This window comes from Pelodiscus sinensis, chromosome 31 (assembly GCF_049634645.1).
Source record: "Pelodiscus sinensis isolate JC-2024 chromosome 31, ASM4963464v1, whole genome shotgun sequence".
Classification (NCBI taxonomy): domain Eukaryota; kingdom Metazoa; phylum Chordata; order Testudines; family Trionychidae; genus Pelodiscus; species Pelodiscus sinensis.
The window spans coordinates 14,257,661-14,272,158 of NC_134741.1; the positions used below are offsets into that span (position 1 = coordinate 14,257,661).

General features: G+C 48.0%; 1 protein-coding gene across 1 annotated transcript in view; it reads right to left on the reverse strand.

Moving 5' to 3' along the window:
* The window catches only part of LOC102445787 (uncharacterized), a 49,258-nt gene that overhangs the window by 34,421 nt on the left and 339 nt on the right, over positions 1 to 14,498 (reverse strand). The window contains 6 exon segments of the mRNA XM_075912420.1: positions 1,113 to 1,225; positions 1,358 to 1,383; positions 4,054 to 4,154; positions 5,572 to 5,676; positions 6,748 to 6,773; positions 13,241 to 13,296. Coding sequence (XP_075768535.1) covers positions 1,113 to 1,225; positions 1,358 to 1,383; positions 4,054 to 4,154; positions 5,572 to 5,671 — 340 coding nt within the window. The 5' untranslated portion in view covers positions 5,672 to 5,676; positions 6,748 to 6,773; positions 13,241 to 13,296.

Here is a 14,498-nt window from a genome sequence, read left to right on the forward strand (position 1 = left end):
GAGAGACCTGCCCTGGAGTTGCTCTGTCCAGGAAATAAAGACCAGGGAGTGAGTGTGAAGAGGAGACGCTGCAGCAAGATGGTAAGTGAAAGAGCCAAGGGCCACCAATAGCGAAGGAGACCCCTGACACATGGTATATGCCCAGGAGTTCTGACATGATGGGGAGTGATATGGCTGAGCTGCTCTCAGTAACAATCACCTCTGTTTAAAACCAGCTACTATGCTGGAGAATCAAGTGCTGGGAATGTTGTGCCTTAGGAAGAATGAACCCTGAGAACAACAGCCCAGTGAGCCTTGCATCAGTGCCTGGCAAACTAGTTGAAACAGCAAATAAAGGGCATGTCTACACAGCAGCATTATTACAGAATAACCGACATTACTCCAAGATAACACAGCGCACGTCTACACAGCAAGCCTTTATTTCAAAATGTTTAGTGGGAGGACTTGTTACTCCAACTCCTGTAACCCTCATTTTATGAGGAATAAGGGAAGGCGAAGGGAGCGCGCTCTTCCTTTGACTTCTTGCTGTGTAGACAGCGCCAAAAGCTGAAATAAGCTATTTTGACTTCAACTATGCAATTGACGTTGCTGAAGTTGTGTAGCTTCATTTGAGTTTTGCCCTGCTGTGTAGACATATACAAATAGAATTCTAAGCCAGCCATATGGTGCTGATAAGACAGGGGTGAATAAACCTCAAGCCAGGGGCCTCCCTGTACTGGGGAGTCTATAATAGCACTCCAGCTCTCCCACTGTCCCACCGTAGGACTGGAGGACACAAAATCTACTAGCCTGGGCCCACCCCAGGCTCTCGTGTGTGAGGGCAATGTGGGGAGTGTCTTTCTCCTTCTCAACTGGTAGCCACAGTGAGGGTTGGTTTTTTTTTTTTTTGGCTTCTCATTTCTGTGCAGCCCCTGATCGATTTTTATGTGGGTAAGTGGCCCCTGATTCCCCCAAAAAGATTTCCTGACCCCTGTGATAGGAGAAGCTCTGACTAGCAGAGCTGGAAAGGAAACCTGTGTCCTGTGAATCTATCAAATTGCTTTGAGTATGTCAGTGAAAGAGAGCACAAAGGGGACCCAACGACATCAGATGGCAGGATCCCCATACTTTACCTTCATATCCCTGGAACTCAGGCTGCAGGACCACATTCTTTCCAGGGGAGACGTTGTCCTTCCTTCTCCTTTGAGACTCCATGGCATCTTTCACAGCTGTCAGACCCTGAAGCCTAAACACAGTCTTTTCTGTCATCACTTACTGTTTCTTTCATTCAGGGACACACTGATCCCAGGAAAGGGAAGGGGAAAGGAACCTTTCAAATTACAGCCCCAGAGACATAATTGTTAGAGAAACAACCCACCTGCCACTCAAGAATGTCGCATCTGCCTAGCAAGGAAATAGAAAGACAACCACATCAGATTTTCCTTTGCAGGATGGCTCTGTATGCCAGTCTGGGGATATTTCACCATCTGAACTGCAAAAAGTATTCACCAAAAAAACACTTCTCCAGCCTGAGGGAGATTCCCTGTCAAATAGGAAAGGCTGGTAGCAAAAAGTGAGGAACTATTTAATTTTAAAGATAGGTCAGAGGAACTTTTTAGAATGGCAGGTATTCAATGACCTACCTCAGTGGTCTCCAACCTTTTTACACCCAGGATCACATTTTAAATGTCAGGGCAAGCCAAGATCTACCCCATCCCTGCCCCAAGAGCCCACCACTTCCTTGAGGCCCCACCTTCTCCGTTCCCCTCCTCTCCATCATTTGCTGTCTTCAGCCCTTACTCACTCTCACTGGATTGAGACAGGAGGTGCAGGCTCTGGGGTGGGATCGGGGAATTTGGGAGCGGGAAGAAGTGAGAGGTGCAAGGTCTGTGAGGGAATTTGAGTGCAGGAGAAGGGGATGCTGGCTCAGGGAGGTGGGCTCCAGGCCGGAGAGTGTTGGGGTTAGGTGGAGGGTTGGGGTGCTGATCAAGCCACAGGCTTGAGGATGTGGGGGTATAGGAGCTTGGGTTGGGGTGTATCAGGTGCTTAGGTTTATGGTATGTGGATGGTGCAGGAGTGTTGTGGCAGAAGACTTGGAGATATGGGGGTGCAGGACTTTGGGGATGTGAGGGGCTCAGGATAGGGGGTTCCGGTGTATGATGGGCTCAAGTTTGGGGTCTGTGGGGGTGCAGGAGTGTTATGACACTGTGGCCAGATGCGGGCTTGGCCCCAATTGGGGGCTTGTTAAAGTTTCATTTTTAAATCAAATATTATGTCCAACACAAAATGTTTCAGCATTGTCTTTACTTATGGCAGGGGCGGGAAATCTGTTTTGGGTCAGGGGCCACTGACCTACAGAAAAATCAGTCAGGGAACACACAAGTGATATGCAAAAAAAACAAGCCCTCCAACTTTCCCTCCCACAAGCCTCACTAATGTGGCCCCAGCTGAGACACCTCACAGCCCTGGCACTCTAGCCCCATCGGGGTGGGGTAGATAGGACTGAGGTCAAGGCCTCAGGTCAGATTAACTCTTCTAGGGTTCCAGGGTTAGTGGATTTTGTGGATCCCTCTACACTCTGAGGTGGGGCTAAAAATGAGGGATCCAGTGTGTGGGCAGGACTGCCAGTGAGTGGGACGGGGGTGCAGAATCTGGGTGGGAAACAGGGTACAGGAGCAAGCTGGGGGTAGCTGTCTGGCCAGGAAGGAGGGGTCAGGGTCAGAGCACTGGTGGTGATCAGGCCAGGGGGCAGGTGACAGGGTGCTGGTGGGGGTCTGGCTAAGGCGGACGGGGCAGGAGCAGCTCAGCTGGTACCTAGGGGTCTCCAGGGTCAAGGATCTCTGAGGCTGGATCTTCAGGCAGCACTGGAAGAAGTGGATGAATGGCTCCTTTAAGAATCCAGGCACTACAGATCTTGCATCGCCATCTTAACTACTGTACCCCCACCCCCGCCTTCCTGGAGCACAGGGAAGGAAGGGAAGACAAGAAAGCACGCACTGTTGTGGGCAGGAGAGGAGTGTGCACTTTCTTGTCTTCCCTTCCTTCTCCATGCTGCCTATCTTCCTTCCTACAGGGTTGCGGATTCTAGCCCCTTCCTGGGAGCCACCAAGTCCTGAAGCTCTGTGCCAGATCCAGCTTCTCAGGAAGTGCACCTGCTGCTCCTGCTCTCCCCACAACAGCGTGTGCTTCCCGAGAAGTCAGATCTGGCCCAGAGCCATGGGACTTCCCCATACACAACAGGAAGCTGGAGCTAGCTCTATTTTTGCGGGAGACTGTAGCGCCAGTGTGGGTTCCTCGTTGGAGGTGGTGGGGAGCAAGGGAGGGCTGGGAACACCTCCTTGCTATCGAGTGGCTGTGCCCCTGTGATCGATGAATTCATCACGATCGACTGGTTGGTGACCACAGACCTACCTGATAAGGGCTCTACTAGCTCTCCCTATAATCTTCTTATTTGTGTTTGTTTGTGGCCAGTTGTGCTCAAGCTATGCTAGGAAATCTCCAAACAGCAGGAACAGCCTCTGCCCCAAGGAGCTCCCAATCCCATAATACACACACGGGAGAGCATACTGACTTTAGCAAAACATGAAAAACAGCCAACAGTTTCCTCTCCTTTTCCTGGGCAAGCTGACCTTAGAGAACTCAGCAGAAATGAACATCTGGGAAGGATGAGGCCCTGTGGCAGAACACCACTCTGTTCTGAACTCTGGCTGTCTTGCCGACTGCTTTTTTCAGATGTGCCCCCTCCTTTCTCCAACCCCTGCTGTCCCCTGCACTTTGTGTTTCTCGGGACCTCTCTGCCATTTATAATTTAAGAGTTTCCACTCAGTGTAGGCTGCTGGAGCTGAGCCCTTTGACTGACAAGGCTCAGGCAGCCTCAGGATGTTGAATTGTGTTCGGACCCATAGGGACTTTTTTCCCATTCTTTCACTCTCCTCCCTCATAAGAAGCTGGGCTGGCTGTGCAAATGCCTAGCAGTAAATGTTGGCCTCTGCTTATGAATCAGAGGAGACTTGGGTATGGGGCCATTAGGATAACTGACCTCCCCAGAGTAGTTGGAAGGGACACATGACATACCAGCTTGTGATGCGGAGAGCCATAGTTTCTCCTAAGCACAGGGTTTTCAGCCTCTTTACGGACACAAGTTGAAGCCTCTTTCCGTTCCTCTGAGACTCTCTCTGCGATTGACATGAATAGCTGGGTTATTTATCTCCATTGCTCTCGCCTAGAGCAGTCTCTCTTGTGGCTCCCAACCTCTGACCAGGTGCCAAAAACAACAATCCCCATAACAAGCATCCTACAATTGTCTTCGCTTTATAAAATTCCCCAGGCCACAACCTCATGCTCTCCCTGGGTATGTCTACACTACCACCCTAGTTCGAACTAGGGTGGTTAATGTAGGCAACCAAAGTTGCAAATGAAGCCCAGGATTTAAATATCCCGTGCTTCATTTGCATATTGCCAGGTGCTGCCATTTTTAAAGCCCCGGTAGTTCGGACTCCGTGCCCGCGGCTACCCGCGGCACAGAGTAGGTAGTTCGGATTAGGCTCTCTAATCCGAACTGCTGGTACACCTCGTTCCATGAGGAGTAACGATAGTTCGGATTAGAGAGCCTAATCCGAACTACCTACTCCGTGCCGCATGTAGCTGCGGGCACGGAGTCCGAACTACTGGGGCTTTAAAAATGGCGGCGCCTGGCAATATGCAAATGAAGCACGGGATATTTAAATCCCGGGCTTCATTTGCAACTTCGGTTGCCTACATTAACCACCCTAGTTCGAACTAGGGTGGTAGTGTAGACATACCTCCTGAGAGCTGACTCCCTGGAATTACTGGGTGACTCCACTGGCATCAGATGTGGGCTGCTTATGGGTGGGGAGTCCTGCACACACTCACAGCACATCAAATGCCCCAACTTTCCCCAGCTTCCATAGATTATGGTTCTACAATCTGTGGACATTCCAGGTGGATGACTGCATGGGAGCTCAGCTTGGGACATGCTGGCATTAACTTCCTGAGCTGCAGTAGAGACATGAGCACTAGGTGAGAAGAAAGTGGCAGAGAAGCTAACAAATCAGACATTTCTGGCCTGAAGGCAGCCTGTCAGTAACTAGGATGCTCTCATATATAAATGATCATCCTGCCTACCCTCGAGGTTGTCACGAAGCATCAGGGCCTGCTTAGAGGCTCTTCTCAGAGCAACGGGGCAGTTAGTGTCCAGCTGTCTGACCCTCCCTCTGCCCCCATGGGGAGTCTGCTCTGCACTTTCTCTGCTCAGAAACATGGTTTCCATTAGGGCAACTTGAATAGGAGGTGCAGCAACTAAGTGGGGCGTTCCTGCTGGGAGATTCAGAGAGAAGGATCAAGCATGCTGACCACCAAGAGGAAGAGTCAGGAGTGGAGAGGTGGCCTATAGCTCTTTGGAAGGGACAGGGGAACAGCATTTCCCCTCAATGGAGAACACATGGGACACAGGGGAGCTGAACTGGGTCAGTTACACAGACACTGCAACTCGATGGCCAGGTCTTAATGAATCTATAGATGAAACTAAAGTACAGTGATATGGTTTCACAGGAGCAGGGGCCCCTGTCTTACCTTCATGTCCTCGTAACTCAAATTGCAAGGCCACCTTCCCACCAGGGGAGAGACTGTCCTTCCTTCTCTCTCCAGATTCCACTGATGGGTTTGGAGACATTGACTCTTTCGACATAAACACAACATTTCCTGTCATCATTCACTGCCATCATCACACCAACACTGGTTGTCACCAGAGGGAAGGGAAGGGAAGGGAAGGGCCTTGGAACTTCTGTCCCAGTGAACATATGGGGACATAAAGAGTTATCAGGAGAAACAATTCCAAATGGCAGAGGCCATTCTTAATGTGTCTTATTTCTCTTCCTTACCTTTCATTCTCCACCTTTACCACTGAATTGAAATGACTCTGGTCAAAGGTTAAACACCCCGGCTACGTCTAGACTGGCATGATTTTCCACAAATACTTTTAATGGAAAACTTTTCCGTTAAAAGCATTTGCGGAAAAGAGCGTCTAGATTGGCATGGACCCTTTTCCGCAAAAGCACTTTTTTGCACAAAAAAGCCCCGATCACCATTTTCGCAATCGGAGCTTTTTTGCACAAAACAAATCTGAGCTGACTACAAGGGCTTTTGCCCGAATGGGAGCAGCATAGTATTTCCGCAAGAAGCACTGATTTCTTACATGAGATCGTCAGTGTTCTTGCGGAAATTCAAGTGGCCAGTATAGACAGCTGGCAAGTTTTTCCGCAAAAGCAGCTGCTTTTGAGGAAAAAGTTGCCAGTTTAGACACAGCCCCCATGTCAATGGGGAACAGAGTGCACGGGGGAAGGGAAAAGAGGGAGAGGGGGGTTGAGTCCCGCCCACCCTGGGAGCAGCTAGACAGCCGACACTAGTTGTCTCAGAGATGGAACTGGCTCCCACATTAGGAAGGCAGGATAAGGGATGCCCTGAAGGTAGTAGGCTAGGCTGGGTTCTGGAGTGGCCTAAGAAATAGGGCACTTACCCTTGTAGCCTCAGGGTGGTGGGTTCAAGCCCTACCCACCCCCATAGGCAGCAGCCAGATAGCTACCACCTCAGGGACAAAGCTGGCTCCCCCACCAGGAAAGCAGGATAAGGCAGGGAGATGGGGTGGGTTCTAGAGTGGACAAGGGGATAGGGTCAAACCCAGGAATGGCCCCCCCCCACATTGTGACGCACAAGGAGCTTGGGACACTGTGGCACTGATCACAAACCCACCTGTCCCTGGGAGACATCACATCCACCTGCACAACAGAAAGAAAAACAACATTGACATTCTATTTTTACTCAGTGCTCTGGGATTGCATCACGCTTGGCACTGCAGAAATGATTTCATGGCTTCATCCCTTCCCACAGAACAAATGCCTAATCAGAAATGAACAGGAAGGGGCTTGGTGAATCTGGATGCTCCTTTTAGCACAGTCATTTAGAAACATCATCTTGTCATTTACCATTTACACCAATATTTGAGTGTGGACCGGAAATGTTCCATGTTCATTTGCTGCGTGTCTCTGAAATGATTCCTCAGACACAGAGGAATTCCACACCAAACATCACATTAAAGAATGTTTCAGTAACATATGGGGCACAATCCACACAAGAACGATGTAGTTATTATAATAATATAATGTGTTGAAATTTCGAGTCAAACTTACATATTTACAAACACTTGATCATTTAAAAGGAGTGTACTGAGTAGCTAAGCCGACTATGCCTTCGGTCCAGTCATACACTCATGACAAAGAAAACATTGCCCTGGTGTGGCAGAGGGCTCACAGTGAGCAGACATTCCTCCCTTCCTCAGACAGTCCCAATGCTGCCAGGGTTTCAAGGTTCTGTGTGCATTGTAAGATCCCAAGGGGACATGAACTCCTTTTCCCAGCACAATTAGAAACACAGCATCTACAGGTACAAACTTGCTAGCCCCAGCCATGAAACAAACATAGAATCCTAGGACTAGAAGAGATGTCAGAAGGTTATGGAGACCAACCCCCTGCCCAAAGCAGGACCAACCCCAACTAAATCATCCCAGCCAGAGCTTTGTCAAGATGGGACTTACCTCTAGGGATGGAGTTCTACCACCTCCCTTGGCAACCTGTTCCAGTGCTTCACCACCCTCCAATCACCCAACCCCTCTGAGCCTCTTGCCCTAACTCCTGCATCCCCACACCCTACCCTGAGTCCCTTCCCACACCTCCCAACCCCCTGCCCTAACTCCTGCACCCACACACCTAGTCCTGAAGAACCCAAGCAATCCCAGGTAAATCTTCTAGTACTTAATACATTTCAGTTGGTATTTTATTGTTTAACAGTATGGTTAAACTGCAGTTAATTGTGATTGACTTTTAAAATCATGATTCATTTTTTAGTTAATTACTTAACTATGATTAATTGATAGCCCTAATTTTTAATTATAAATGTTGGTAAATGTCAATTTCAAAGTACACACACAAACTGACAAAAATAGTTCAATCAATAATAATCAAAACATACAGAAAGGGAATGTAAGAAAAATGTTGCTTGAGGACTTGTCAGAGTTTGACTTGTGTATATTTACTTTGTATGTTTTGACTTAATCATTTTTGAACCCTACTGTCTGACCTCCCCATGTCCCCATAATTACATGCAACTCTGACATTTTAATTACTAGTGCAGGTTGAACCTCTCTAGTCCGGCACTCTCAGAACCTCACTGGTGCCAAACTAGAGAATTTGCCAGACTACAGGAGGTCAATATTTTCTAGTAGCATTACCAACACTTCCACTGCTGACTGGGCTGTTAGAAGACACTGAGGGGTCCATTAGAGCTAAATAACAGCTAAGAACACTAAGAGCCAGGCTGATGGCTATAAACAATTTTTATGGGTCCATGGGAAAATTGGCCACACTCATGGTGAGTGGACATCCAGCTAACTAAAATCATGCCAGACCATGGATGTTGCCAGACAAGAGTGCTGGACAACCTATGCTACTTTGTGTGATGTCTCCTGCTAACACTTCAGGTACTATAGTGGAAAGTCAGACAGGGCAGACAGCCCATTAGTGAGGACAACAAACTGTGGAAAGGCCTGGCCTTCCTGTGAGCACCCCATACTGCCAATGACTCATAGATGTTCTGATGCTACAGAGTCAGGTGACCTGGTCACCTGATACTAACCTGCATCTTGATTTGCTAGACTGTTCCATTATGAGGTAGGAGAATCAAACAAAGAATTTCCACCTTATGAAAATTCCATATAAGGCAGGGGAGGAAAACAATTAAGGTCTTCAATGTGCTTTTCCTCTGCCTCCCCACAACAATTAACAAAAACAAAAATAAAACCTTTGAAAACATCTGGAAACAAAAGGTCTTGAACTAGAGAAGGCAGGGAGTATTGGACCCAGGCTAGAAAGATGTCGCTTGCCTGTGAAGGACTCTACCTAAAACAATATCTAGAGTGAGGAATTATTATTTATTTGTAACTGGTTTATTTAGTCAATCTAGCTTAGTTTTCAAGCTTTGTATTATTTCTTAATAATCTGCTTTGTTCTGTTTGCTATCTCTTTAACCACTTAAAATACACCTTTTTTAGTTAATACATTTATTTCTTATTTGTAATATAATCCAGGTTATGTAATCTCTAACGAGAGTGCGTGAAAACCGTGTGTACCTTCCTCCACAGTGACGGATATAGGGCAGGGCACATGCGCCGTGTCAAAGGGGGGGCCCTGCAAAATTGTGCTGCCCTGGGCCCTGCAAAATCCTCATCTGCCCCTGTTCCTCCACATTGATGGAGGAGGCAATTTCCATATACTTTGTGGTCTGTGCTCCAGGGAAGATAAAGCTGATCACATTGGGCAGGAGACACTTTGGGGGAAGGGCAGGGAGCCAACTGCCAGGGGATGCTAAGCCCTGGAGTACCCACAGAGTCAGCACTTATGCCTCATTCTAATTCTAAGGTGATCTCAACAGGATACTGATGACCTCAACTTATCATATATGCTAATTCATTGCCATGGCACCGTTGTGATCAATCATTTGTGGATGTTCATGTCAGCTTATGGTCCTGTGGGTGGCCAGTGTTATTATGAACAAAATTCCCCCTCTCTACACATTCTATTTCCAGCTGGGGGTTACTATTGGGCCATTTATTTTTGGCAAAGTTCATAGGCCTCAAGCCAGAAGCCAATGTTTTTCAGGAGAAAGGCCTGCAGGTTCCCTCCATTACTGCTGAATGTAAGAAAGGCAGAATATAAGAAAGGCAAGCTAGCCCTATGGGCTATATTTATAGCAGCACTACTGATGAAATAATAGCCTTCAGAGATGTGACCTCTTTGTAAGCAGAGGTGAAGAGCTTTTGCAGTGCACCCTTCTGAAATATTTCTAAACTGGTCATTGATACCCTTTAGTAGCTGAGCTCAGGAGTAATCCAGTGATATTCAGGTAACGAAGGACAGAGCCGTATTTTTTCCATAACCCTGCATCAAATCTTTAAAAGATATTGAAAATGTTATAAGCAGCTTGTGTGTGTGTGTCTGCGTAAGAGGACACAAGGTGTTTTGGGAACCCCTTTGCAAAGTGCCCCCAAGTTTGCACTACACACTGTACTCTAGCCTCATTGCAGAATACCAATTTTCCAGATGATTTGTCTCTGCATGTGGATTTAAAAGCACAATGGCTCCTATAAGAAACTGCAGCACCCAAAGACAGGCACTGCTGAATGCTGAAGTGACAAACTGAAGCATTTTGGTGTTTCTGAATCATTTTGTGCAGACAAAGCTTTTTTTTTCCTCATCATAAATAGCCCCATAGCATCTCAGACCTTCGGTAACTGTACGGTAAACTTTTTCAAACCTCTCTGTATCAGGATCTTGCTCCTCTAACTTTGCCATTCCTGCTTCAATAAGACAAAAAGCATCAGCTAACTCTCTTGTAGAAAATTTTTTCAATTGTGGAGTTTCTAGGTCTTGGTTTTCTTCCCTAGATTCTATCTGCTGCTCTAGTTCCATAAGGTCTTCATTGGTTAGTTCTTTGCCATGGAAGTCAAGTAACTCTATGATATCATTTTCAGTGATGTCCAACTGCAGTTTATTACCAATAGCAACCACAGTTTGCCTGGTTTCGGCGATTTCGTCATCTGTAAACCCTAGAAATTCTTGTGTGAATTGGGGGCACAATTTGTTCCAAACTCCTCTCATATTTGTCTCTTTCACTTCATCCCAAGCATCAGCAATATTGTTGATGGCATCATAAATGTTATAACTTTTCCAGAAATCCCTTAAGGTCATCTCATCCTTTTGGGTAGCCCTGACAGCTTGTGAGAATGTCCTCCTTAAATAATAGGCCTTAAAGGAGGCTATGACTCCCTGATCCATTGGCTGAATTAGTGATGTGGTGTTGGGGGGTAGAAATACCACCTTTACATTGGGGTGCATGTCATCTAAAGTGTTTGGATGTCCAGGGGCATTGTCAAGGAGAAGGAGAATTTTGAAAGGAATGTTTTTGCCCAAGCAATAACGTTCAACAGTAGGGACAAAATGGTTCGAAAACCATTCTTCAAACATAGCAAGTGTAACCCAAGCCTTTGAATTTGCCCTCCAAATAACAGGAAGAGATGCCTTAGTGACATTGCGTAGGGCCCTCGGATTTAGGGAGCGATGCACTAGCAAAGGTTTCAGCTTTAAATCTCCAGATGCATTACCCCCAAGTAATAAAGTCAGCCTGTCCTTTGATGCCTTATGTCCTGGTGCATTTTTTTCCTCTTTTGAAATGTATGTCCTCTCAGGCATTTTTTTCCAAAACAAGCCAGTTGTGTCTACATTAAAGATTTGTTCTGGCAAATAGCCTCCATCATCAATAATATCTTCCAATATCTTGGGAAAAGAACTTGCAGCACTGACATCGGCACTCGCTGCTTCACCTTGAGCTTTAATATTATGCAAATTTGTTCTTTTTTTAAAGCGATTGAACCAACCCTTACTTGCAACAAATTCTTCATTGCAATCACCTTCACTTGCTGTACGAGTAGCTTTTAAATCATTGAAAAGGCTTCGAGCCTTTTCTTGCACTAAAGAAAGACTGATAGGTATATTCCGCTGATTTTGGTCTTCTATCCAAATTGTCAGCAGCTTTTCCATCTCGATAATTAAACCACTGCGTTGCTTGGTAATAATCGTAGCATTCATTGGGGTATGGCGTTTCACATGCTCCATTATTCTACCTTTATCTTTTAAAATTGTTGCGATTGTTGACCGACTGTAACCACATGCTCTACCAATGGAGGATGGATTTTCACCTCTCTCTGATCTCTTTATTATTTCTACTTTATCTTCCATGGTGATGGTTTTTCTTTTCTTTGCTGTATCACCAGCACTTGCATAAGATTTGTGTTTTGGAGGCATTGTTGCAGGGTGCAAAAAACACTGTACAGTATGTACACAGGTTCTGGTCAGCGGGACGCCGAGCCCAAGGCACCTTTGTTTTGAAGTCCGGCTGGGCCGATTGTCAGGTGCAGGACCTTCACAATAAAAGAAGCAGTAGAGTTACACGCCTAAGATAGTGCCTGTGGAGGCTTGGGGAACGTAGCGAGGAGTCGGGCTACCCAGTGATGGTGGGGGAGCAGGGGAGGGGGGGGGGGGGAGTTCAACTTTATTGGCGTGTTGGCACCTGTGGAGGCTTGGGGCACGTGGTGAGGAGTCGGGCTACCCAGTGATGGTGGGGGGGGGGTGTCACCTTTATGGGCATGACCGGGTCTTGAGCCAGGTGAGGGCTGGTGGCAGTGTAGAGCTGGTCCTGATAGCTTGAAGGAGCGAGCAGGAGCTCTGCAGCAGTGATCTCCCACTGCGGCGTGAACCTGGGCTGTCAGCCAGCGGGAGGTAGGGAGATTACTGTATATACATATGCCAGCGGGAGGTAGGCTGTCAGCCAGCATACGTAGCAGCCTGTGGCCGGAAGCGTGGCTATGCTAACTACGCTTACGTTGGATCCGTAGTGACGAACGGAGGCCCTCGCTGCTGCGCAGTTATACTAGCCACGGATGCTGCAGCGTTGTTTGCGTAGCCACGCTGCCGGCCAAAGCAAAGTCAGCGTTGCCACGCCGTGCAGCAGTGAGGACCTCCGTTCGTAACTATGGATCCGACGTAAGTTCGATTGACGCAAGTCAGAAACTGGCTGTATATTAGGAACTAGGCAGGCAGGAAGCCCAGCTGAGTTCTGACTCGCTCCGGATCTGGGAGTTCAGACCCCCTCCAAACATGAGCTGCTGCCACCGCCCACTGCTGTCTCTGTATCAGAGGCAGCAGCATTGGGGTGACAGGCAGCCAGTCCACAAGGGAGGCTGCTTTTTAAACTTGCTCCCCTCTCAGACCAGCTCCCGCTTGGCAACCTACGCTGCTGCCTCAGAGACAGCAGCATGGAGTAGCAGGGGGGGTCCTTGGGAGTGGGTCCAGAGCACACTGGTGGTTCTCAATAAGAATTAATGAGATTACTTGACTATTCAATTAATCAATATTTAACATCCCTAGCCAGGTTGATTCTAGACTTCAGACCTTACAGCAGCAGAGTTGTGTCATAGTAAGATCTCCCATGTAGTCTTTTTTGCCAGCAAGAGACAGGCCAGGCTAAGGATGTTACACAATTATTTAAGCAAGCACATTTTAACTGCTGAAAATGCAGCAGCTACCTAGTTACATGTGGGTGTGTGGGGAGGTGGGTTAAAATTAATAGCACATACCTGGAGTCTGTGTGCAGCTGTGAAGGTTAACCAATGATCCCAAGCTCCTCAGTTACCTGTGTACAATTAAACATTCACATGTCTAGTGCAGGCCCCTGCGCGCAAGACTGAACTAAGTATTATCTGGACCGGGCTGGGGGGGGGGGGGGGTGTACAAAATGCAGCCCATGGGCTGGATCTGACCTGCTACCACTACTGCTTGCAGCCCAAAAAGAGCCTCGGGCAGGCTTCCTGCCTTCTGCACTCCTGAATGCCACTCAGAGGGGGCTTTATCCTCTGTGCACTGCAAGCCTTATCTAGATTGGGAGGACAAAATGTGGCCTGCATGGTGGATCCAGCCTTCGAAACTCCCAGATCCAGTTTGCCGCCACCGCCACCGCCACCACCACCACCGACTTGTGGTCCAGAGACTTGGCCAGGGTTCCTGCAGCCCTGCCTCAGGTCACAACCCAAAACCTAGGGTGCTGCTGGGCTGCTTACGTAGCAGGCTCCCGGCCAGAACCTCCCAGCCAGACCTAGCACTCCAGACCCTCCATCCCCCCAAACCCTCTGCTCCCTCTCCTCCTCCATGTCAGAATCCTCCCCTAAACCCATCTCCATACTCACTGCTGGACCTTGAACTCCATCCCGCACAACCCTACAGGTCACAGCCCTCCTTCACCTACACTCCCTCCTGGACCCATCCCCCCCCCCCCCCCCCCCGCCCTACAATTACCTGCCTGGAACTTCCTTTTCTAGGGATGTTAAATATCAGTTAATTGAACAGTCAAGACAGCTCAAATTCTTATTGGTTAGTTGACTACTCTACAGCCCCCAGGGAGCCCCCCCCACCTACCAAGGAGGCCCCCCCCACACACACCACTCTGCACTGCCACCGCCTTTGTATCAGAGGCAGCAGCGCAGAGTGCCAGTCAGAAGGTTCACAAGGGGAACCAGTTTAATACTCAACTCCCCTCATGGGCCAGAGAACATGGGTCCCAGGGAAAAACCTCTAATAAAGAGGCATCAGCATGAGGTGGCAGTAGCCTCTGTCTAGGATGGGATCTGAGCTTCTCAAATCAGCACAAGCCAAAACTAAGCCAACCTGGCTCCTAATACACTTTAAATGCAGAGCCATAGCACAGCCCTCGCAAGCCAGGACTGAGCCGGGCAGCAGGTCAGACTGCTAAAAAATGTTTTGGGGAGGGAAATGCCTGTAGCCTGTTGCATTAACTATAAGCTTTCGCTTCTCAGTTAATCAACTACATTAGTCCATCCC